The following is a 25,969-nucleotide window of genomic DNA, read 5'->3' on the forward strand; positions in this document are numbered from 1 at the left end:
TCTTCTCATCAAATTGCCCTGCTATTTGCTTGCTTTTTTTATGTATTAAGAATATTGCACTCTGATCTTTTCTGCCAATCTCATCTGTGTTATGATGTGGAGACCATTCAGCTTTGAAGTAGTTCATCACAGGCAAGCATTTGAAAGTCCATATCAGAATCTTTTCAAATCAGCTGTTAATGATACAGTTTTTCCAGGGAGAGATGCTGGTAGCTTGGATATGAATTGATTGTGAGGAGTATTGAGGTTGATGTCAATAATTTCTGTATTCCTTTTGTTTGTTTTCCCAAGTTGATGTTTATGTGGGGGATGTGCTTATATACATGTATTTAACATTATTTGCTGTGGAGTCATGAGTCTGAAAGCCAAGATCAAGTGATACATCCGATGCATCAGTCATAGGAACCAAAACAAGGACAAAAATGTGTTGTGCTTTGATGATTCAATAGAATAGCTTTGGGCTTCTTTAATCCTCTCTGAAATGCTTATTGATAGAGAGGTTTTCAATTTTTAGTTTTCCTGCTTCAGTGAGAGATTTTCAGTTGGTACAGAAGTTAAACAAAGATATCTGTAAGGATTTTTCAGTCTGTATGTCTTGATTATCCTGATCTGTTTGGGCAGTTTGCTGTGGAAATGATGACTTTGATGTAGTGAGCTGTTTTGGTTTTTGGGGGAGGCAGCTTAAATGGGTGTAATTTTGAATGAAAATTGTTTGAAAATTGTTTGAAAAATATTAGCAAGTTTGATGTTTCAATTCTTGCATTGGTTTTTCTTTTTTTTTTGCCTCAATTTTTCCATTGGTCAACTGAAATTGTTACAAGCTGTCCTGGATAATGACAGCTGTCAATGATTGGTCACTTGTTGCAGCACTCTGCACAAATTGGAGGTGCCCAGTGAGTGTTGCTCCTGCCCCAATATATCTGACAGCTGTGCCCTCATGCGAGTAGCAGTTCCTCCACACTGAGCTCCTCTGAAAGTATCTGCTGTACATTTTTATAAAATAGGAAACTGAAAGTAGCCGGTGCTATTAAAAGCATTTCATTAAGATATATGCACATCCTCAGCAAAGGGTTTTTTTTCACCTCTTGAGAGCAAGGTGATTTTTTTAAAACCACTTGCAGGTTTCTTGGGCGTTACCATTTCATTCATAATCTGCAAAACCCTTTCTGTATGCAAGGTATCTCAAGGCAGTTTGCAGCACTCTGTCTTCCTCAATGCTGAACCCTCTTTGAGCAGAAACTATCTTCAGTGTTAAATTTTGCAATGTTTATTCAAAGCATAAGAAGCCCCTGTTGCTATGTAGGCTGTAATCTCAAGCTTCCAGGAACTAGGCAAGACTACATCTTTCCAATTTTGGCACTCTTGACACTGAATTTCCTCATGAACATATTGCCTGTCAACAAAATTTTGTAGCTAAAGTAAAATTGTCTTTAAAAGTTACCAGCCTATGCAGAAATATGGTTGTGCATTATTTTTTGTGATAGAGAATGCCTTAAATTGCCAGTTAGGTGTTGCATAGTGTGTCCTCACTCTTGTATTTACCAAGAAATAGCTGTTACCCTCCCATGATTCCCAAAGTATAGGCCTGAGAGAATTTATATAGAAGAGCTCTGAACAAAATCCTCTGCTGCTGCAAGCAATCTCAGCCTATCATTTCACATTCCAGCTTGTGAAGTGTCTGGGTCTGTCATCTTAAAACAGCACTTTTAATGTGCTTTTGTCATTCCTTTATTCTTCTGCTGTTCAGAAGCAGCCAAAGCTGAATGTGATCCTGACTGATGCCTGAACATAACGTGGTGTTTCCATGAGTGGTAAATTGCTCCCAGTCAAACTGTTTCAGTCTTATCTTTTCAAGATAATTTGGCTTAATATTGCATCACAGTGATGTAGTTCTGTGTGCTAGGATCTGATTGCTGCCTGCCTTTGAGGGAAAGAGGGCTCCTCCACCTCTCATCTCCTAGGCTGCTTTCCCTCATTTCTGTTTGCAAAAGCATAATTAAAATGTTCCCTCCATTCAGAAGTAATCTTAATTTTAAAATCATCTATTTACATGGTTTATGCAGAGAAAAAACTGCAGGAAGATGAAATATTGCATAAAATGTGGCGTCTGGCTGCAAAGAGGTGTCACACAAAAAGCTGTTGCCCTACTTACTTGTTTCATTACTGAAAGTTATAATTATAGCTTTTTCTGACTGGTGACATGTTAAGTACTCAAAATGTCAGGTCAAAGGTCAGGGGCTAATGATTTAACTAAAAATAACTTTAAAGGTGTAGTATATAATTGGGAAAGAACTTGGGTGGTGTCACTTTTGTTTTCTGGGAATTTTTTTCCTTTGTTTTGATCTTTTAGATTTTGTTTTGTTTTTAGCACAGCCTGAATATGAAAATTTCATTTGACATAAACAGAGGTTATTCTTTAGACCACTGCTTATACCAAATCATTAAAAAAAAAAATTCTCACTACATTTCATACATCATCCAAGGGGCTTTGATGCTAGTTTACTTGTTATTTTCCTTTTAAATGTGGTGGGTTTTTTCCTTTAAAGTTTTATGTCGTTAAAGAGCTTTGTGCTGAGCTGGCACAGCTGCCTGGCAGGAGCACTGCACCTCCTGCAGGAGTGAATATCTGCCTGTGGCAGGATGCCCATAAGCCAAGTCTTCCCTGGGGCTGTGGCAGTAAGAGCTCATCCCCTGCTGCTGTTTGGGTTTGTGCTACGCTGTCCTTTCCCCTTCCAGTGGGATCTCGGGCGTTTTGTTGTGTTTTCCTTTCTCTCTGCCAAGGAGCACAAAGAATAATATGCTAGAGGATGGCCACTGCAGTGTGTTAAAGCAGAACAATGGATTAATGTACTGGGGCAGACAAGATGGCCTGAGCGTGGATGGAGCGCTGGCAAGAGGACACTGGGGCAGGCAGTGAGGGAGCCCTTTGTTTGTCATGCTGGCTGTGGCTGCTGCAGACAAAGTCCCTGCAGAAGGGACAGCAGCAATGTTTTCAGCTCACACAGAGCAAACCCTCTCTTCTCCAGGCCACTGTATGCAACGTGTATGTACTTAGACAGGAAAGTAACAATGGATCCCTTATTCCTGGGCACACGAGTTGTGCTAAGCAGAAGAGTAGCCTTCATATCTTATGGCATGGGGGAAAGAAACTCTGGCTAATTAGCAACAGTATTCCTAAGGAGAAATGATTTCAAACTCATTTTTTCATTACTGTCTTTGTAAAAGTGGAACTCCTGAGAAGAGACTAAGGACTGCAAAACCAGTGTGTGTTTTCCATGCCCCCACACATGTCCTTCAGGAATGTGACAGAATGAGACACCTTTATTTCCGTGTCTTTTCTTGGTAAAAGAGCTTGGTTTTTATTGACTGTTTTGTCAGAAGTCTGAGTGAGTTTGCATTCCTTGGTTTTCTGAAAGCTTTTTGTACTTTGGGAGCTAAAAAATCTTAACCATCAGAGGATCTATTTCAAAGAGCTTCCTCAGTCTTCCTAGATTTAATGATATTTAATACATGAAACAGCTGGTGATCTACAAATGAAAAGCTTGTTATGTTGTTGCCTATCTCCTGTGCTAGGCAGTCCCTGCAATCAGACCAGAAGTTTCATATTTTCAAGTGGCATGGGGTTGTCTTTTTTCTATTTCAAAGAGCACAGGAGGAAAAAAGAGAGAATGGTGCCAATCCTATGAAGAAGTGGTTGGTTTTGACTCACTGCAGGAACTGTCTGTGGGAGAGGAAAATTGTTTGTTACTAGTTGTCCCATTCAGACGTGCATTTTTAGGCATTTACTTGGATTTCTCCTGCATCCTGCTGCTGCTCTGTTTGAGCAGGAGGATCCATAAAACTCCTGCAGCTTCCTGAGCCACAGGCTCTCTCCCACACACCTCTGTCTACCATGAGTGGACTCTGCGAGGGGGAAGAAACAAGAGTGTTTCTTCTTCATTTTCCGGCTGGAAATCTTTGTTGTTACTGCAAGCTATCCCGGGTACACAGAGCTCCCTCAAGATCCTGCAGAGAGGCTTGTGGCCACTGTCACACGAGGTCTCATCAGAGGGAGAGATGAGCCTGTGGCCAGTGGGGTCTGTGTGACCTGGGCTGCACAGCCTGGGTTATCAGTTCTGCTTTCCCATGGCTCTCCCACTGGGACTGACAGCTTGGTGTGCATGAATGTGACAACTGTGCTGTAGTCATTCACACCTATTGCATGTGTTACATGGAAGTTGAGAACATAAAATTAGGTTGCTTTGATCTTCTTAATACTTTGCTATGAAATTTAAAGCATCACTCAGCCATTCCAAGTGAATTCTTTCAACCAAAATGTGGAAAATCTGCCTCAACTGGTACCTCAATTTGGTTAGACAAGTACTGCCTTGGCTCTCCCAGGGATGGGTGACAGAGGCTCCTTCAGCCTGTGGCTTTGAGCAGCATGAAGTGGGTGCTGGAGCCGTGCTCTTATCTGAGGGCTTGGCATTGTTTTTGAAGATAGGCAGCACCTTGAGAATTGCAGGAGTCTGTAAATAATTGTTACCCAGAACCTGTGCCCACAGGTGATTAACTGGGCTTAACTCAACAGTTATTGTGGGGTCTTGTCCAGTTTATAGTGCCCTCATATCTGCTGGTTTGACAGCAGAGGTCAGTTGGTCTGGATGACGTTTGTGTCGCTGACCACACAACCCAGTCCTCCTGGGGAGGGCAGGTGGTCAGGAGTTCCATCAAAGACCACAGCAAAGCAGGGGAAAACCAAATGGATTTGATGAGAATTTTGGTGTTCATTTCCAGGGTGGGAGACAGAGCTGGTCACCATTCTTCTACCAGGTGGGAATGCCTGGCCAGGCACCCGAGGTGTCTGAGGTACCTCTGGGGTTATCACAAGCATTGACATCATCCTGGGAGAGAGAGGGAGGAGGAGGAGGAGGGGCTCTCACCTCCGGGGCCGTGGTGCATTAGAGGCCATGCTGAGGGACATGCACACAGCCCTGTCCATCTGGGGCTGGTTCTCTGCTGGGATACCAGTGGGCTCATAAGCATGGCACATAACACCAATTTGAGACAAAATCACTGATTTTTTGACTGGACAGGCCAAACACAGAAAAGGAACACATGTAATTTATACATGTTTGATAAATAGCTTAATTATTTCATCAGCAGGGTTTTTTTTAATCATCCCAGAAACAGAATCCAGATCTTCTGCCAGACCTCTTCTGCCAGAAACCATAGGTAGTTTTTCCATGCATATGTCTGATTTCCCTGCACATTTCCTGATGCCACTGGCAGGCCCTGCAGACTGTCACTGTGCTGCCTGAACATGGAGGTGCCTGAAGTGTCATTCACAGCTCCTGTGCTGTAAGGACAACCTGGTCTGTACCTTGGCTATGCTCTCTGTGTTCCAGCCCCAGCAATGTAAAGCTTTGGGGGAAAGTTTTGTTCCTGCTTTTGCTTATTTTCATGTTAGTGTGTAAAATAGGATTAAGCTTACCCAACTCATAGGAATACTTCAAAATACTTTTTTTTTTAATGTAATTTGCTTTGAAAATGTAAAAGCTTTATAAAGCACATATGGTCTTTATTTTAAAAGTTTCAGGCTCTATTAATGTTAATTTCTGTGTTATTTTGTAGTGTGTTATTTACTTATATAGTTGGGTTTGTGCACAGACTTCTCTGTGAGCTGAGAGAAAATTGTTTTAGGACCAAATGGAAATTCTTTTTTACAGGAGAAGAAATTTTTTCACAGCAAAGGGACTGTCTTCACTTCAGAGCTGTTATCTCTGTCCTGAGCAGGCATGCTTGAATTTTTCAGATTCAGAACAATTCTGGGATAAGCTGGTGACTAGAGCAGAGGGACGAAAGGTTTCTGTGGCTGACTCTGCTGTTGATTTCTCCCTCTGTAAGATGGCATTCATGATCTTTACTAATGACCACTGACAATGTAGTGGAGCACTGTACCACAGACTCTGGGTAGAAGTAGCTGCAGAAGCACATAGTGAGTAGCAGTAACAGATCCTGTGCCACAGCCAGGTTCCCTAAAGCAGCTCTGCTGGCTGCCTGGACGGTCACAGCAGCATCCATCCTGGAGGAGCATCCTGCTGGCAGGCACTCCAGCCAGCCTGTCAGGCTGCTAGCTAACTGCCTTGTGTCTGCCACCTGCACTCACCTTATGCTGCACTGCTAACGTTCGTGGTGGAGGGGCTGTTGCCAAGCTGGGAACTCGGAAGATAAGTGTCCTTGAGAGAACAGCTGGGAATTAACATGTGTTTGTGTTTCAGAGATGAGCGAAATCAGTCGATCATTGTCAGTGGGGAGTCTGGAGCTGGAAAGACGGTCTCTGCTAAGTATGCCATGAGGTACTTTGCCACAGTCAGCGGATCTGCCAGTGAAGCCAATGTTGAGGAGAAGGTCTTGGCCTCCAACCCCATCATGGAGGTAAGAGAGCTGCTGGTCCAAGCCCCACCCTCCAGCTGCAGTCATTACTGGGACAAACATAAGCATTCAATAGAGAGCAATACATACTTCTTAAAAACATTTATAAATATACATTAAAATTTTGTGTTTAATCCATTACAAGGAGTTGCTTTAGGGATCATTTATGAAAGATTGAGAGAAGATGGGAGGTAATGTTTCAATATTGTTAACATATTTCACATAAGGTAATTTTATTGTGAATAGTGCTTTAAGTCTCTTCAGCTTTGTAACTGGTAGTTCTCAGACTGCTGGCCAAATGCAATTGGAGAAGACTGGTTTGGTGTGTATCCAAAGAGGATAAAACTGTTGGTCTTACCCACCAAATATGTACATCACACAGTAGATTGTACTCTGAAAGGAAGTAAAGCAAATGTTAAATTTTAGGAAATAAAATTAGAAAAGAGAGACTGAGGAAACAAAGTTGCATGAGATGCACACCATTTCTTTCAGAGGAAAAAAAAACACATCAGAAGACATAATTTTGCTATAATTAGCTCAGACTCATGTTTCAGTTCTGGAAATTGTTTTAACCAGCTGTAGTCAAGTCCCAAAGTCATTGGCTTTGGGGGCAGGTGTTGGCAATAGACTTTGAGAGGACATGTGCAATTCCTCCTGCTGCAGGGTCTCTGTTCTCTGGGAAGCTCAGGAGACACTAATTCTGATGTCACAGCCAAGCAGAAAAGATTTCTTAGACTTTTCTGAATTGCTTCTCATGTCTTTACCTACATATGTAGATTCAAGTTGTGGCTGAAGTTAAGGAGCTATGTTAAGAAATGATTCATCAGAGAGAAAGTCTTGGGGGAATTTCTGGAGAGAAGTAACTCTGCCCATAGGCACACACATACTCATGCCTTGGTAATTGTTGGGCATCTCTCTGCAGCGTGAAAGATCATGAGTAAATAGAGTGCATGCAGTGAAATGTGAAATGCAAAATGCTGCCATTGTTTTTTTTCTCAGGTATTTTAAAAAATGAACTGTGTTTTATTCCTCCTTTCCTCCTGGCATGAGGAGTTCATGATACTCAAACTATAGCTGCCCCATCACAGTTGTGTGTGTCTGTCACAAGGTAATTGTGCCTGGTTTGTGGTGCTGTGTGGTGTTTGGAAATTCCTTCTGTGGGGTAAAACAAGCTGTGCTGTGCTGGGCAGTGACTCATCCAAACGTCCAGCCGTGGGAGGAAGCCAAGGAGCTGAGCCTTGCCTGGAGCTGCAGCTGCCCCAGGGGCACTGCTGCAGTGCTTGCAGGAAGTGCCACATCCCCTGCAATGCCCCCCGTGTGTGGCTGATGGCAGCGGGTGCTGAGCCCCCCTGGCCAGCAGGGCAGAGGCTCCAGGTGTGCTCACATCAGCCTGCCAGGACAGCCCTGGTGAGAGGCTCTGCAGGACAGCCTGGGCCTGGGTGTTTGCTGGCTGAAATACAAACTCTGCAGGTTGCCCTGCACCCTTCTTCTGTTTGGTCTTGAAGCCTAAAGCCAACATCTTGCTCTCAGTCCTTGGGCCCCACCTCCAGTCAGTGGCCATCAGCTCACCACTAATTATTTGAATTAATTTCCAAAAGCAAGGAAGTTTAAATTGACTAAAAGAGCTTGCCATCTATACCTATTTTCATTCACTAAAAATCAGTGGGGGTGCTTTATTTTTATTTTCTAGGGATAACAATCTTGTGAATGTGGGTATATCTAATATGTATTTCAGTTGCTTTAAAGATTATTATAATTGGATGAAAGTTATCCTTTTAACTTCCAACACTCGAACTTTAAATTAGCTTTAGAGTGAGTGTTGTAAAATTTGATGTTGAGACAGGCTCTTATGATAGCATGATTAATGTTTTGAATTCTTCAGTTGATAAATCAGTAGAAACACAAATTAACCCATATATATTAGGAAGAAAATGAATACTTCATTTTAGAAACTGGAAACTCCTCATTTGCTAAGCTGACTGTAAAATCTTAGGAGCAGAAGGTCATTTGATTTTTATATTTCTTTTTGGACAACCTAAACATCAGTATTTTATGAGCTACCATCACATTATTTTAGCCTACTAAATACTCAGTAATGTCAAGAGGTAACTGTACATTTCTAACAACTATTTAAGTGACCACTTTTGTAGTCAATAATATATACAGTTTTCCTATTGCAAATGTGGAAATCAATAAGTCTTAAAACACATCTTTATATGTCCTTTCCTGCCCCTCATTCTTTGTTACCCTCTATAGCTATGCAAATAGTACAGCTTTGTATGTATTCAGGCAAGCAATCTGAGAATCCCAAAGACTTTGTTTTTTATCAGTAATACCTTTCAAAGGAATAATTGGTTTCTGAAATATTATAGTATTATATTGCTACCACCACCAACAAAGTATATCACAGTACCAATCATTTTCTTCTTTCAAAAAAACGCAAGAGTGCAGTTAGAGTACGTTCAGTTGGAATGAATTTGATGTTTCTTAGAAGTGCAGAGATGCAGTTTGTTCCTAGATCCTTTCCAGCAGCTGTCCATCTGATGCCCACTTTGACATCTGCTCTGTTGGGTGTACGTGCTGCTGCTGCTCTCGTGGGGTTTCTGACAGTCTAATCCCACTTTCCAGGCTGTAGCAGCTGGCACTGACCCATTCACTGGCCTTCTGCTTGCAGATTTGGGGTACTCAGCAGTGCTGCTTGCTCTCATTTGTTTATTTCAGTACACAGTTCCAGTGGATGGCTGCGTGGACTGGGAAATTTGGACACGGATACAGTGGTGCACTTAGGGTTTAGTAACACACACACAGTGCCACGTGATGAGGGGCAGTGTGCTGCATCTCAGATATTCCAAATGCCATTCCTTTTGATACAGACATACCTTTAGGGATTTTTTAGAAGGTGAATTGCTGTATGATGTCTAAAACATGGTCTGATTAAGAAGAGAAAATGCTTTTCTTTGGAGTTCAGCGTGCTGTGATTTGCATGCCTTGAATTCTGATGTGTCCAGCTGGTACCTGTTGTACCAGGGGTGAACCCTAATGCTGATGAGGTAAGGCAGAATAGGATCCACAGTCATTATTTGCCCTGGGCATCCCAGGACATGTAATATAGAGGAAATGCACAAGGTATTGTTTGTTGTGTGTGGAGCTGTATTGAATTAATCTGAGACAGTTCAGCACAATGCAGGGCAGCATTGAGGGCTGTCTCTGGGGCAGTGACCAAGCTGCTGTGGAAGGAGCTCAGTTTCAGGCAGATGACACAAGTCTGTGCAGGTTAATTTTTATATTATGCTTAGGCACACAGTAAATATTTTTAAATGCTATGTTTGCAGAAATAGTTTGGAAATGTGGTGATTAGAGAGTAATAGTAATGATAAACTGTTAGCCAGGCAGAACAGAGTGGGCTGTGGGCTTATAATAGGTAGACTTTCAAAAGTTGCACATACTACAGATGCATGTGTACACCTACACATATAAATATATCCAGGTGAGATAATTCTTACAGTTTTACTAAGTCCTTGAAAGAAATCTGTGTGTACATGAGCTTTCTGTTAGACTCTTTATTTCCTTTTGAAAGACTACAAAGAACAATAAAGGATTTTTAGATGTAAAATTAGACTATGTGGAAGTGAATTGCTAAGAATATCAGCTCCCAGTCTTACATTAATGAAATAACTGTGTTTTGATGCAACTTGTTGAGGCAGAGACTGTTCTTCATTAGATTTTTTTCCTATTTTTAAACCAGGACACAGTTATTGTTGTTAAGTGTTTATAAGCCATGTAGATAATTAAATAGATATGATAACTTCTACAAGCTGTTTAACCTTTACAATATTCCCTTTTTTCAGTCTATTGGAAATGCCAAAACTACCAGGAATGACAACAGCAGTCGCTTTGGTAAATACATTGAAATTGGTTTTGATAAGAGGTATCGAATCATTGGTGCTAACATGAGAACTTACCTCTTGGAAAAATCAAGGGTGGTGTTTCAGGTAAATCTGATGTAATCTCTTCATTTTGTTATGTCCTACTTGAACCAGTCCAGTGTCCCACACTTCCCCTCCATCTTTGCCTTTATAGTCTAGAGCTCAGTAAAAATGGACTTGTCCTTGACTGGCTGCCTGAAGATATAAAAATAATAATTACAGTTTGTACCATGTGGGGATGTTACATGAAGAGCTGTTGTATATTTTAGAAGTAAGAGACAGTTATAGCACATGGTTTAGCTGGAAGAGAGTATTTTTAATTTCTTTCTGGTTTGAAGGTATGGAATTTGGAGTGCTTAAGTTCAAAATTATGGTGTAGGTCATGAGTCATCACCTTCTGAGTTGTGTTTGTCCTTCATTTTAAAATTCAAGCTTTGCCTTGGCAAGGAAGGTACTCCCTTTACCACATTACTGTAAAGGCTGAGGCAAATAGTTATTTTTGGAAAATGAAAAACTTCTGAGTGTGATCATTTCACTCACCTACAGATTTATAATTAATAGCAATCTACAGTTCTGAAAAGTGAAATCATACTTTTTTAAAAAATGAAAACGTCTGCATGCTACTTGCTGTTGAAAATGGATTAAATTAACCAAGAAGGAAGAGATAGATTCTGATTTATCTTCCTTTTTTCCATGTGGCTTCTGTGCTCTTAATGTATTGCTAGAGAAAGCATAATACGCAGTAATTCAATTCTGCTCATGGTTGTTTCTACCACTTAAGTGGTGAAAAATAATAAATTCCTTTCTTTTTAAAGGCAGAAGAGGAGAGAAATTACCACATCTTTTACCAGCTTTGTGCCTCTGCAGCATTGCCCGAGTTTAAAACTCTACGATTGGGTATGACATTCACATCCTTGTGTTGTGTGATTGTAGGGACAGCAGCACCTCTGAGCTTTTTGAGCCAAAGACCCAAAAGAAGAATTGCTGGCTTTTCAATTCTAAGCTTTTAAACCTTTAAGTACTAAAATGTATTGAGAATAACTAAAATGATAGACCTTGGACTTTATGGTTTTCTGATAGAACCAAAGTAACAGATTTGTTTATTCAGCAGACTCTAATACACTGCAGTTGTAATCAATAGGACTTACTATGTCCTGGAGGGTGAAATTATTTTCTCTTAGTTCTTTAAAACATTTTTTCCATTGTTACAACCACTAGAGAATTTTATCCTTTCTGGTATAAGCATCTGAAAAGCTTATTTTGCATCTGCATACTTTTACTTGGGCTGTTAGCAACAGTTGCTTTGCAATCTCTGCTAACCCGGTGATCAAAAAGCAGATGAGGGAATCTTTTATCAAATTAAAATGTTGATAGAAGAAAGGTTTCTCGTCTGACAGGAGTTGGTGCTTTGTAAAGAAAAGCGTGATGATGGCCTTAGATAGACAATCAAGTCATCATTTTAAAAATTCAGTATAAATTGCAGTGCTTCAGTACATTTTTAAAAAGTTGATTTCATAGTAGGAAAACTGCACAGCCTGTGCTGGTTTCTGAAATACTGTTCTGGTTTTAGAGTGCTTCTCTGCTCTTCTGCACCACCCTGGCACATTTAGGATTCACATCTGCTAGCACAGGAAAGAAAGGAACTGATGTAATTTTAACTGAAGAAGCCATTTAGCAGACTTCTCTTTCAGCTTTCTTGGAACCTTAGCTGTTCAGAAGAAAAGGAGTCTGTTAGTGCAGCTGGAAGCATGGCCAGTGAAGCCATAGGAATTTACACAGGAGAGCTGCTCGTCTCCCAGTGGAGCCCAGTGCTGTCCCCAGAGCAGTGTGAAGCTCTCTCTTCTCCAACCTTGACTTCTCAGCCTGAATGGATCACAGATACTCATAAGGCTGAGCCAGGCCATAAATTAGAGAAGAGCAGAAAATGGGCAAAATATAATATCCTGATGTAGTTATAGCATAGTAATGTCTGTCACATAATTCCACAGTTCTGCTGCTCTCAACTCTGTGGCTACTGTGTAGGTGGTTGGCTCATTCTTGGAGGGTAACTGTTTCCAAAGTGATTTTTCCACAATTGTGGAAGTCTGAACCAAGGTTAGGTAGAGAATATGCTTGAGGACCTACTGTGGTAACTGGGTGGCCTAAGGAATACTTACTTGCACAGTTAAATCTTGAGAAAAAAAAAGCTTGTTAGAATAAGTGGGTCTTACGAGCCAGGAGGTGAAAATATACATATGTCAAATCGTGGATTCTGCCAAGAGCAACTTAATCATGACACAGCTTTACAGATGTGCTGTGAATTTCTTCATCAGTGTGTGTAAAGTACATTTTTTATTATTACAGGGAATGCAAATTACTTTCACTATACGAAGCAAGGTGGAAGCCCTGTGATTGATGGTGTTGACGATGCTAAGGAAATGGTGAACACCAGGCAGGCCTGCACTTTGCTAGGTAATTGGTAAATCACAGTCATATCCTAAATGTAATACTGTAGCAAGTGTTTTCTACATTATTTGTGTATATTTTTTCATACTCTGTGTTTAAAACCAGGAGAGCTTGAGAAACTTTGGGACTGAGGTACTTGTATTGCGTGAAGAAGATATTTAAATTGTAGTAGAATTATAAATCTAGGAGGAGTGACATTATGTGAACATAAATGGTGGGTTCCCTTGGTGTAGCATATACAGTGCTGGAGGTCACTGACAAAGCACTTTGAAACAGCAAATTAAATGATTCATTTTAATGGATTTTTGTTTCATCTGGTTGTAAAACGTTTTTGATAGAAGTGGAGCCAATTAGTACTGTCAAATGTCAAAGTCACACACAGCAGTCACTGTTCTCTCCTTAACAAATTTTTTCATCAACTGCAGCTCTCTCCATTCAAAACGTTTTATTCATCCTTTTCCAGGGATTAGTGATTCCTACCAGATGGGAATTTTTCGAATCCTTGCTGGCATCCTTCACTTGGGCAACGTGGAGTTTGCGTCTCGGGATTCTGACAGCTGCACTGTTCCTGTGAGTAGCAGATGAGCTGAAGGGCATGGTTTGCACTCTGACAGGTCTGCCTTCTGCTTGTTTTCAGGGACTTCTTCTGAAAAAGAAATGGAGATGGGTTTATTTCTAATTTGCTAACATTTTCAGTTTTTTGCAGATAGATTCAACTCTTCTCAGTTCAGAGGCTTTAGACAGTACTTTCTGTATTATAGCATTGGTATACAATTATAGCTGTAATTGATCCGTCCTAGAAAACTCTAGTAGGCAGGCTAGCTTTGAAGTCCTGAGCAGGTGTCTAGATCTTTATATTCCTGCATAAATATCCTCCCTGCACACAGTAAGTGCTTTGCCAGATGGGGTTTTTTGATATGAAATGCCAGAATGCCCTAAATAATTGCAGAATAAATGCTTTGCAAAGTCCTCTGTGATGCTTAGACATGACCATAGGATATACAGATATGATTTGTGTGACTCATCTAAGTGTCATGGTTTTATCAGTTCTTTTTTGCCTGGAGATCAGCAACAAGGACTGAATAGTCTGATCTGAAAAATCCTCCTCATTGGTAAGGGCTTAGGCTTCTTACTCATATTCTGAAGATGAGAAACAAAACAGTTCTGGCTAGTCTCTTCTTTGGATTCAGAGTGACCAGTTTCTCCTTCTGCCTCTCTTTGAATGTCTACTGCTGGCCTGCATAGCCTTCAACTTTAACAACAATGAAGTTGCAACACTTCCAGAGTTTTTTTCTTTTCTCACTGTCAGTTCCTTTCTTAGGATACTGCAGTGGCAGTTTCTGGAGCTGGGACAGCAGGTCCCTCATGGGGCCAGAGGTGATTGGTGTTCCTGCCCTGACACCACCTGCCCTTGGGGTCTCATAGCTGCTTTGGAACCACAGCAGTAGTCTGGCTTCTTGGTGTCTTACAAAGGTTTTCACTACAAAGAAAGCTCATTTAATGATAACAGGTAGAAATCTGATAAACCCCAGGACATGAGGAGCTTGCCTGTGTTGGGATGAGTATCTCCAGTGCAGGAATCCCACTGGCTGAGCTGGTAAAAAGCTGCAGGTTCCTGTGCAACCCTGTCCTGGCCTGACAACAGCTGGCAGGCAGTGGTGAGTGTGAGCTCAGGGGCACCATTCCCTGGGCTGTGCTGTTCTCTGGCAGTGCCATGTCACCTCAGAGCTCTGGCCACGCACACTGCTCTGCTGGGAGGCTCTGTGATGGAGCAGTGGTGCTGCAGAGTGCTCAGCAAAGGGCTCCCTGTGCTGCTGTGGCAATAAATCAGTTTGTTTAATGGCAGCTTGAGCAACCCTAATGCGACACTCTTTTGTGCAGCGTTCATAAGTATTATTACTTTATTATTGTCTTCCAAGCTAGTAAAACATGCTCAGTTAATTGGATTTTGGAGGTGTAGCTGCATGGGGCCTGTGTGCTGTAAGAACTAGAAAAAGCCCCAAAGAAGTCACAAGGATGTGGAAATATTTAAAGCTGATGTACCCTGAAGCTGTAGGACATGTGGTGACAGTCCTCTGCCATCTGTCCTTGTCAAGACAGTGCTTGTCAGTGTGCTGCTGAGCCACCAGGTGCAGTGGGATGTGATGAGGAAGTGGTGTTAGGGGAGCTCCTGAGGAGGAAAGACCTGTCTGTCCTCCTTGATTTCTAGTGATCAGTTTGCATGTTAGTCACTAAGTGTGGTATCTTATTGAGTGGTAAATGCACTGCACTGATCTTGTGCAGAAACCTGATACACCCATCTCAACATACAAGCCTTGCTGGTTGATTTTACCCAGTTAAACAAAGCTCAGTTTTTTTCTCTTGTGCAGTTCAATTTGAGAGCTAGAGAACATCATTAGTGTGCTGCAATCTCTTAGTGTTTGTCTCCAGAATTCACTGAGAAAACACTTTGTTAAGTCCTGACACCAGAGCACTGAAGCCCTTCCACACTTGTTTCGTGGCTGCGTTTCCTCGTCGCCCATCACTCCGTGCCAGGTGTGTGTGAGCAGTCAAGAGCCCCACGAAGGAGCTCTGTCCATTTGGCCTGAGCCAGGTGTAAGAATTCAAAATACCAGGTCCACCAGAGACACCAGATGATTCATTTTTCTGCAGGTTGCAGGTTCCCTGTGTGTGAAGCCTTTTGGTGAACACAAGTATAGTACCATAAATGCCTTTGAGGAAGATTGTTCACTAATTCACTTCAGCAGTGTGCATGTGCTAAGTGGGGAGGAACTTGCTACATTTTGAAGGGGGAAGAGCTGAGGAAGCTGCTGTTGCTGCTTATTGTGGGATCACTGCAGACAGGCAGTTCTGTTGGCATGATTGTGTGTTTGCTATGGCTAATATTGTTTTAATATCTAACGAGCCTGTTTTTATTAGCCCAAGCATGAGCCCCTCACCATCTTCTGCGACCTCATGGGTGTGGAGTATGAGGAGATGGCCCACTGGCTTTGCCACAGGAAGCTCGCCACTGCCACTGAAACTTACATCAAGCCAATTTCCAAACTGCACGCCATCAATGCCAGAGATGCACTTGCCAAACATATCTATGCTAACCTCTTTAACTGGATTGTAGATCATGTGAACAAAGCCCTTCATGCCACTGTAAAACAGCATTCTTTCATCGGGGTGTTGGACATCTATGGGTGAGTTTTTGTCAGAGATATGACACTCTTACATAACTATCTGACTGCAGAGCATCCTTGTCTTTATCATCTAGCACTGCATGGATTACACAAAAAACCCCCAAACCTTAGCAGCTGCTTATTCCAGCTGAAGGAAGTAGGTGTTCAGTTTTAACACACTAAGATCTTTGTCATGACTTCAAGGTTTATAGTGAGATTTCAGATTTTTGCTGTTGGTAGTTTATTTCTCTGTTGCATTTTGGAAAGTTACAAGGCAATTTTCATGTCAGGTTCCTCCAAGGTGGAACTTACAGAGAGGAGAAAGATAACTAATGTGCTCTCCAGGAACATCAGTTCTTTCCCTGAGTTCCTCATCCCTGCCTAGAGAGGAGCATCACTAAACTGCCTATGTAGTGCAATTTGCCATTTCCCTGTGTGTTTTCTTGCTTGAGCCATGTTACTTGTGACTGAAATGATTCAAGGAATTTAACTGGAGGGAGGGAATTTAAAATTTTGGGGCAATTTTATCTTTTTATTTTAGTACACTAGTAATTTTGAGTATATGCATATTTTAGATTTGAAACATTCGAAATCAACAGCTTTGAACAGTTCTGTATCAACTATGCCAATGAAAAACTGCAGCAGCAGTTCAATATGGTAAGTAGGAAGTGACTGGCATTTCCTCTTCCCTTTCACCTCATCCAAGTCCATTCTGCTAATTGGGTCCCCGGTGGTTAGGATGAATTCCTTCAGTCTATTAAGCAGCTGTCCTGGCCGTGGGCTTTGAGGGATGGGGAAAGATCGACTATCTCCTAGAAATAGATTTTATGACTAACCGCTGCTCTGGGACTATTTGAAATTCTGATCACAGTAACAATTATAAGGCAGAAGCAGTGCCTGGCAATTAAGACCCTGAGATTGCCTGTCAGTGAGAGCACTGTGTGGATGAAGTCGGAGTTAGTGTGTGTCCATAAGCTCCGAGAGCCCCTGGCTGGGCAGAGGAGAGCGCGGTTTGGCTGCTGGAGCCTCGCCGCCCGCGCTTCCTCCCCGCTGTTATTTTGTGAGGCTCTTTGGCTGCGTGCTGAAGGTGATGAATGACATGTGGCAGAAGGCGGCTCTTCCCCCTCCTCCGGAGAGATCACGATTCTCCCCTCAGCCTTAGTGACGTTTGCAATTACATATCTTACCTGCATAATGATGAGGCAAGTTATTTCTGCCAGGTCTGTTGCTAGGCTCTGCCGCAGCACCGGGGTAGCTCTGAACTCTCGTTACGATCCCACCTCTGTGGCCGTGTGTGCTTGCAGGGCCGGATCCCCTGTGCCGTGGTTCATCCCAGTGTGTCAGGGACTAAGCAGGGTGCTGGAGCAGAGGCTGGGCTTTCCAGCCCTGGCATGCCCTTTCCGTGTGGGTAGTGCCATGGCTGGCTTCAGCTCCGTGAGTGGGATGTTGTAACTGCTAGGCACGGGGCATCTTGGAGTTTTCTCAGCTTACAGCAAGATCTAGTTGCTGTAAGAGCTGTAATGGTTCTCTTCCTCAGTGAAGATAACTGTGCCCCTGTTCCCTTCCCTCTTGTGCCATTGCTGTAAGCACCTGCCTCATGAAGGAGGGGATGACAGGGCTGTTGTGTTGGTGTCCTGCCAAGCTACCAAACCCAGTGCTAGTGAACAGGACCTGTTGGGCTGCCATGCAGGCACACAGGGTGGAGGTTGCTTTGAATTAAAGCCTTGTGGCTGGTGGCAGCCAGCAAACCTTCATGTGCTGCCTGGAGCAGCCTGAGCCTGGCTGAGCAGAGGCCTCTTGGGAACTGCCCGACCATCCTGCCCTGCCTGGTGCCCACCACCCACAGGGAAAATCAGCTCTGAAGGCATTTTTCACCACCTAATTGCTGGTTCCTTCACAATGAAAAAACGGGTTTCTGTTTCCTTTCAGATCCTGGGTTGGATATGACTTGCCAGTAGAATGCTGCCAGGGTTTTGCTGCCAGGTGCAGGGTGGGAATGGCTCCCACGGGCGCGGTTCAGGAGCGCAGTGTTGGGGAGGATGGCGTTAAGCTAATGAAATAAAGGGATAAACAGCTTTGTCAGGGTAGTTTTCTGCTGCCTGGCAGGTGTGTGCTGGGGAGCTGTGAGATATCTGTGGGCTGTGCACTGAGCTTGGGGCAGCTGGGGCTGGTGCCCCAATTTAGGCATTGCGGCACCCCCAGACCCTGCCCGTGCTGCTTGGGGCGCTCCCTGCACACATCCACCTGCCACAGCAGCATTAAGTGTGCAGAAAAATGTAAATGGGGGATGAAACATCATCAAAAATAATTGGAGTCAACAGTCTTTTTGGTTTTCAAAGTGCTTCTTCTATTAAGACCACAGTTTGCCTGTTTAATGTCTTATTCTGTTTTTTCTGAAGTTTTAATTAATCTCTTACGCACATTTCATTAAAGCTGTGCAGGTTGTTTGTGGTAATATTTTGGAATAAATATACAACTTCACAGTTACTGATCTTTGTACCAGATAAATCTGTCACAGAAATTTCCTTAAAGGATTTCTAGTGCTGATGCTCCTTCAGCTTTTGCTGAAGAGTAAATTTTAATGCAGTGCGTCATATTAGGAAAAAATCAGCAGCCATTTAAGAGGAAATAGAGCTCTGTTCTTTTACAAGGAAACACAAAAGTATTTATAGTGAAGCTTTGCTTAAAATAGAGCAGTATTTGTAATTTCCAAATCATAAAAGCATGGCACATCCCACTTTATAGGTTGCTTTATAGGTTCCGGCACTTTGGAGGTTTTCTGGGTTTTGTGTTGGTTTTTTGTAAGAGAAAAGAGCTTATAGTAATTGTGGGACAATATACTAAAAAGATAAGATATTTGTAGAGAATATGGAGTGCTTTAATTTGGACTGTTGTTTTTAGGCCAGGAAAAATGTTCATTTATTTTTCATATAGTTGTTAAAGAGTTTATTAAGTAGAAGTAGTGTGTCACTTGACGGCCTGGATTAATGGGCCAAGATGAATCCAGTTGAGACTTCAATATATTTATTCTGCATTTCATTTCACAGAAAACTGTTTTCCTTTTGCCCTGCAGCATGTCTTTAAGCTGGAACAAGAAGAATATATGAAAGAACAAATACCATGGACCTTGATTGATTTCTACGACAATCAGCCTTGCATCAACCTCATAGAGGCCAAAATGGGAGTTCTGGATCTGTTGGATGAGGAGTGCAAGGTGTGTGTTCAAGGGCTTTCATAGAGGGAGAGGTCATCAGCTGTCCTGCTCCTGGCCTCACAGGGCAAAGTCATCGGCAGACAGTTGTCATTTTGACACTGCTGGTGCAAGAATTTGGAAAGTATACAAACAGAATTGGCAATTACAGGAGGAGAAAAAATTGTTTCAGTAGTGAACCCCCACACCCCTTCCCCTCCATCATGTATCTGTGGCTGTTCCTGGGTCTCTGATCAACTTTGTTTGGACTTGGACTGTTTTCCCCAAGGATAAGCAAGTGCAGTCCTTGGTCGTGTCAGATTTCCCCGGATTGCCTCTTGCTTAGTGTTTCACCCTTTGTCTTTTATGTTGGTTTATTTTATGCCAAGCCATGTACAGGGGATGGCTCAGAGTGTGTCTGCCTCAGTGGAAACCCAGCTTGGGGTTCTTATTTGTCACAGAGCATCACAAGAAGTCTCTAATGGAGGTGGATGAGTTCTGCTCAGTCTGGTAATGTGCCTTTGGGATCCCTGCCTTCAGGTGTGTGACACTGGAGGCATTTTTGGTGTCAGGTGTGCCCCACCAGCTGCACCTGCTGCTGGTGCCCAGCACTGTGGAACTGGCAAGCACACAGCTGGTTACTGTGTCCTTGCTTCTGGCAGTGCTGGGAATCCAAGGAGCTGGAATGTGAAATCATCAAGTGTTGTCCCCCATCTTCTTAGATGCTTTTGCTACTGAAAAGTTCTCAAGACATTTTAAGTGTGTTCTTTATTCTTTTCCATAGATGCCAAAAGGCTCAGATGACTCCTGGGCCCAGAAACTGTACAATACTCATTTGAATAAATGTGCTCTCTTTGAAAAACCACGGATGTCAAATAAGGCCTTTATCATCAAGCACTTTGCTGACAAGGTGAGGACTTTCCCTGCAGTCCTGCTCTCCTGCTGGTGTGTGGGAGGCATCCTGGGGCTGCTGCAGGCAGAGACTGGGCAGTGGCATCCCTGGCTCTGCTCAGCTCTTTCTGCCTCAACACCTGATCAGGAGGAGAAGGTGAACTGGCAGCTATGCAGAGCCAGGGATGCACAGGAGCCCCTGACTCCATCACTGTAACCACTGACCATCCTTTTTCCAGTCATGGAAGCTCGGTGCATTTGCAGCTCTCTGCATTACTGTATCAATTCCAGTTATGCAACAGAATTGCACAAAAAAGGAAATCCTGTGCCCCGCTCCTTTTAGCTGAAGAGCAGCAATGAATTAATGCCGTTTTTGCTGCCATCTCAATGTGCAAAGAGGAGAGAGGCTAACACAGCCTTTTCTATTGCTGGAGCAGTGTGTGCTGCTCCCACCCTCGCCTCGGCTGTGCAGGGAACAGCTATTTCTAGGAAGCTGGCTGAGGGGTGTCTCAGTGCAATGCATGTCATGCTCAGCTCCCAGTGCCTGTCAAACTGAGCCACTCCTCTGGTTAAAACAAAAAAATTAATTTAATACAGTTGTCCTGTTATATGGAAAAACTGCCTGAGAATATTGTCAGATTTGTCAAAAAGGGTTTCAGGAAGCTCTCTGATTCTTACCAGTAGGTCTGCACATGCTGACATGGGGGGTTGGGCTTTTATCTGCCTCCACGAGGTTTCTCCCAGGCTCTTGAATTTATGTGTAGAAGAAGGGTCCTATTTTTTTTTACATCTAGTTTTACCTTAATGAAAACACCAAGAACATCTCTGTACTCTTTTGGTTAATGAGTTCTGTTCTATTTTGTGGATGAGAGAACAAGAAGGAATTATTTAATATTTCATAATCTGTTCATTAAGCTAAACTTTGGTATTGAAAGCAAGGCTTTCATAGCAGACTATGTCTAGTCTGTGAGCAGCGAGGGCCAAGGAAAGCAGAAAGGAGCTCCAAGCAGGTACTAGCGAAGCTCTGAGCTCTGCTCTGCTGTCTGTGCTAAGCGTTTTATGTTTTCTGTGTGCTTATGTGAATGTACACAGACATCTTGGAGGAAAAATGAAGCCGCAGCTGGCAGGTCAGCGATCTGTGCTGACGTTGTCCTCCCGGACAAGGCAGGGATGCTGCTGCCCTCTCCTGGCGTGGCCTCCCGCAGGAAGAGCATGGATGGTGGCCCGGGTAGTGCTCAGAGTGGGCTTAGCTGTGCAGAAACCCTGGGCACATCCCCGGCCTCTTCCCTCTAGGAATTCCTTGAGATGTTTTGCAGGTCAGGGTATAGTGTCACTGTGCAAGCACTGATAAATGGACTTTTGACAATAGTTTTGGTTTTCTTTCAGCCTTGAATTAGGACAGGGAATTAAATGGTAGGTTTTTATCTGTCACTGGCTGTTCTTTGGTCCAGGAAACGCTGTAGACCTGTGACAGAGAGTTGTTATATATTGTCACAGCATTCAGACATTTTATTGCTTCTGGTAAAACTAGTCCTTTGGAGCACAAATGAGCCGTTTCCACAACAATCTGCAGGCAGATGCACTTAGTGCCTCTCAGCTAATGAGGTGAGAGATATTTTGTTCTCAGTTGCATCTGGGTTTCAGACAGCTCTGCAGCCCTGATGAGTTCAGTGAAGGAGATGCTCAGCACACACTTTGGTTCTTCACCCTTACAGTAACCATTCAGTCATGCTGCCTTGCCACAGCATCTCTCAGCAGTGAAATGTGTCTGGTATAATGCAATAGCTGTAGTCCTCTCTCTGTTTTAATGTTCTACGTTTTACTGGAAAGCACTCACTTTGAGGAAAATCTATATTTAACAAAGATGCACTTGGGAGCTGATATTTTCAGGATGTAAAAGAATTATGTTTTAAATGTGAATGTTATAGCTGGTGAATTCTATGCAAATTATTATTATTTATTACTTCTAATATTTTCTCTTGTAAAATCATGGCTTTCAGGTGGAATATCAATGTGAAGGCTTTTTGGAAAAGAATAAAGACACAGTTTATGAAGAACAAATCAGGGTACTAAAATCAAGTAAGGTTAGTATAAGTATTTTTTTTTTTTTGTCTTTTGGAGTTAAGAGTCCTTGAATTAAGGGTCACAGAAAACTTCTTATAAACCTAGGAAATATTTCTCCCTTAATATCAGATCAACTGAAATTGAACATAGTTTGTGTTTTACTTGGCTATCTGCATGAACTTAGAAAGTCCTGTATCCTAAACTATTTCCATGTATGATCAGTCTATTTAGCCACTAATTTCATCGTTTGTGGGTCATTGTTGTTGCTGTTTTGGGGGCTTTTTTGTTGGGTTTGGGTTTTTGAGTGGGAGAAAGGGGATTTGGGGAGGGGGGTTTCTTTTTCACAAAACTTAGCTATATTTTCTGTAGAGATGTCAGTGATTTCTGATATACTGTAGTGGTATAAGAAGGCTTAACAGATAAGCCCTTAATTTTATAACCTGAAAACAGAAGCTCATTGTTTATGGCGTGAGCAGAAGATTTCTGAGGGAGAGACAAGTTCAAAATGAGAGAGGAATAAAATATATAGACTGGAAGGACACAAACCAGAACTTACAGCCCTGTCTTCTTTGATATCTATGAAAGAAAGATAACTTCTGAATTGAAAAATACTGCATGAAGGAATATTATAGAACAGGCCTTCAGTGGCATCATCTGTGTTTTGTAATGGCAGAAATGCTGGTTGTGCTCTCAGAAATGTGAAGGCAATTAACTTGACATTGCACAGTGGTGGCTGTTGGGAATTTGTAGCTCTAATGGCCCTGGAAGCTGGGTATCAAGGACAGGCTATTTAAAATCATGCTATTCTATCAGGAAAACCAACGTTTTTCTTTTCTATTTCTATTCTGAGCAGATATTATGAAGCTAAATGATTAAAACATGTGGTATAATGAAACACCATAGCAGACTTTCCACTGGGAGAAGTATTGAAGTGGTTTAAGTGAAGCCAGTTCCTGGGGGTGGAGGGGGAGGCAGGTGGCATCTTTGGGGAGCTGGCAGAGCCCAGCCAGGCACTCTGTGCAGGACAGAGGGACAGGGACTCTGTGGGATGTCAGCCAGTGTCTGAGGGACAGACAGAGGGGACAGAGCTGCTGTAAGAGCCTGACAGCAGCTTGGACAGGCTCAGTGTAGCTTGAGGCAGTTCAGTCTAAGCACTAAAAAACATGGTTTTACCCCATGGTAAATTTTGCCAAAACCAGTATAAAGAATGGGTTTTTTTTTGTTTTTCATCAGCGCCTCTTTGTTAGTAATTGTAATAGAACTGCATTTCTGATTTGTATTTTATTTTGTTGATGGTGATGTTTTCTGGGTTTGCTGTGCACATCCAACAGAAGGTAATTCTGAGTTGAATGCATCATGTGTCATCCTGCCCATGCCCACTCTCACATACAGCTTGGATGCTTCTTTTCTCTCCAAAGTGCATGACACACTCTGCTCTTGTCACACTCTACAGTCCCTGTACAGTCTCTCTACAGGGACTGTAGAGTTCAGCTATTTATTTTGGCCTTCTCTGTAAATCCACCCACAGAACCTCTGTGAGCTAGTTCAGTTTCCATGCATGTATCATGAAAGCAATACAACAATCCTGGGCTTTTATGCTTGCTACTGGCATGGTTGTTAAAATTTTCTATTGTGGCTCTGTATTGAAAGAAATGTTGTGTAAGATTGTTAGCAGCATGTGTGTTAAGTTGTCTGAAAAAAATACAGGGAAGAAATGCTTCCTTGCTTGTTTTCTATCACGTGAATTATCTACCCTTTGATCAGTGTTTTCCCTCTCTTTGAACACTCCTAGTGTTCTGCAAAACAAAGAAAATTGATGAGATACTAAAACCCAAAGCCAAACAGGAGTAGTCCTGCAGTTTGGATCATTGCAGCACTGCTCCACTACTGCTGACCTGTACTGGAGAGGCCAGACATTGTTCCTTTCTTCTACTTGGAGTAACTGGGCCAGTGTCTATGAAAGCAGTGCCTTTGATATGCACTTGCCCATTTTTACAGGCAGATTTTCCCAGGGCTGGAGAAAGAGAATGAGGCTTAGGTATGGACAGCTTAGAAGAACTCATCCATGTGCAGTGGAGACAGTGGGGACCCTGTTCCTACCCCCACCTCTGGTGTGTGGGAGCTTCAGAAAATCATATTAGAGTCAAATAAGTTTCTGTACAGGCTGAAAACACCTGGCTCTGTAGCTCAGCTGCCTGTGCACACCAACTCACTGCATCACAGGCAGCTGACAAGGAGGTGGTACCCCAGACATCCTCAGCTCTGTGTTGAGTCAGTGGAAGGAGAAGAGTAAATCACCCTCAGGAAATGTCCTTCTTCCACCAGCTCAGGTGAGATAAATCCAAGCTGTGATACTCCTTTTTAAGTTCAGGAATTCAGGGTACCTTTGTAGCATCCTTAGTCATTTTGTTGTGCTGGAGTGCTGTGCTGGGTGCTGCTGGGGAACATGTGATGCCCTTTTCCAGCCCGTTTGGCACAACCACAGGGCACAGGTACCATTTTGTTGTGCACTGTGTTCCATTGGTTATTGTGTCTGCTCACCAAGTTTTATAAGACAGAATCAATTTTTAAATTTTTTAGGTTTTACTTGGCCCAAGCACTTTCTAGTACTGAAAAATGAATGTTCCTCTCTCTTGGGGAAAATGCACAGATGCTAGATATAAAATTGTTCATGGACAGGTAGAGAGGTTCAGATTCTCTTACTCTTACAATGGTTCTGAAGAGCTGTAGTTGTCAGTAGAAAGACCTGGTGGTGTTATTTTTAGTTATAAGTTACTTCAAAGCAGCTGTTATGTATCAGTATATTTTGTAGCCATTAGAGAAAGGGAAGCAGAAGTCCTGTGTGGTATTTGGAAGGATGTTTCAGATTTTTTTTCCACCCCCACTGGCAGGGAGTAGATCTCAGTCAGATAAATTTGGCTAGTGGGGTTTTATTCAGTTGATGGTTCCTCTTTTAAGCTGATTATTTCAATTTGGAGTGATAAAGCAGGAATCATCTTTGCTCCTGCTGCTTTATTCAGTGTCCCAGATACCTCTCAGCCACAAAGGAGACTGATGCACCATTGGAATGTGAGAGGACCCTGTCGTTTCCTTCTTAGAGCAAAGCAGCTGTTTATAATTGCAATTGGTACTTATGAAACTGCTGTTGGTACCTAACAGTTTCACATGGCTATTGTTGGCTATATAAAAAACAACCCAGAATTTTATCCTGAGTAGGAGACTCACTGATCAAACCCACAAATGTTTTGGTATTAAATCATGGTCCATATACCACTTAGCCTGCCTGCTTTTTGCATTTGTCCCCTGTGAAGTTCAACAAAAATGCAGTTCTTACAAAAGCTGAGCCTGGAATTTAACCTTAAGCACAAACAAGTGCAATTGCTTACTGGATTCTTACCCTCTGTGTATTTTTTATGCTGTTACACCAGTTTAAGCTGCTGCCAGAGTTATTCCAGGATGAGGAGAAGGTCCTCAGTCCCACATCAGCAACCCCTTCAGGGCGCGTGCCTCTGTCTCGAATGCCTGTCAAACCTGCCAAGGCCAGGCCAGGGCAAGCCAGCAAGGAGCATAAGAAAACTGTGGGACATCAGGTGAGTTTGGAGATGCAGCTCTATTACATAATGTCTCCCTTTACCTCCTGTCTCATAGGTCTCAAGGTGTGCTGGTGGCTCATGGGATCCTTTGTGATTTTGAGAGAGGTGCAGCTTATTTACAGTGTGGTGCAAATGGTCCCTAATTACTGATGCACTGTGGGGAACAGTTTGAGGCAGCCCATTTTTTATTATGGTGCCAAACCCTAAACTGATGTTTTTCAAACAAACCTAACGTGGATGCTAGGAAGTCTTGAAAATCTTAAACTGGGTTTTTTGGATCAT

At 42.6% G+C, this 25,969-nt stretch overlaps 1 protein-coding gene across 1 annotated transcript in view; it reads left to right on the forward strand.

Moving 5' to 3' along the window:
* The window catches only part of MYO5A (myosin VA), a 98,673-nt gene that overhangs the window by 36,889 nt on the left and 35,815 nt on the right, over window positions 1-25,969 (forward strand). The window contains exons 5-15 of the mRNA XM_053954659.1: window positions 6,261-6,417; window positions 10,263-10,406; window positions 11,156-11,237; window positions 12,684-12,791; window positions 13,249-13,355; window positions 15,705-15,970; window positions 16,525-16,606; window positions 19,023-19,163; window positions 19,924-20,049; window positions 22,031-22,114; window positions 25,523-25,684. Coding sequence (XP_053810634.1) covers window positions 6,261-6,417; window positions 10,263-10,406; window positions 11,156-11,237; window positions 12,684-12,791; window positions 13,249-13,355; window positions 15,705-15,970; window positions 16,525-16,606; window positions 19,023-19,163; window positions 19,924-20,049; window positions 22,031-22,114; window positions 25,523-25,684 — 1,459 coding nt within the window. The remainder of the gene's footprint in view (window positions 1-6,260; window positions 6,418-10,262; window positions 10,407-11,155; window positions 11,238-12,683; window positions 12,792-13,248; window positions 13,356-15,704; window positions 15,971-16,524; window positions 16,607-19,022; window positions 19,164-19,923; window positions 20,050-22,030; window positions 22,115-25,522; window positions 25,685-25,969) is intronic.

This window comes from Vidua chalybeata, chromosome 13 (assembly GCF_026979565.1).
Source record: "Vidua chalybeata isolate OUT-0048 chromosome 13, bVidCha1 merged haplotype, whole genome shotgun sequence".
Classification (NCBI taxonomy): Eukaryota; Metazoa; Chordata; class Aves; order Passeriformes; family Viduidae; genus Vidua; species Vidua chalybeata.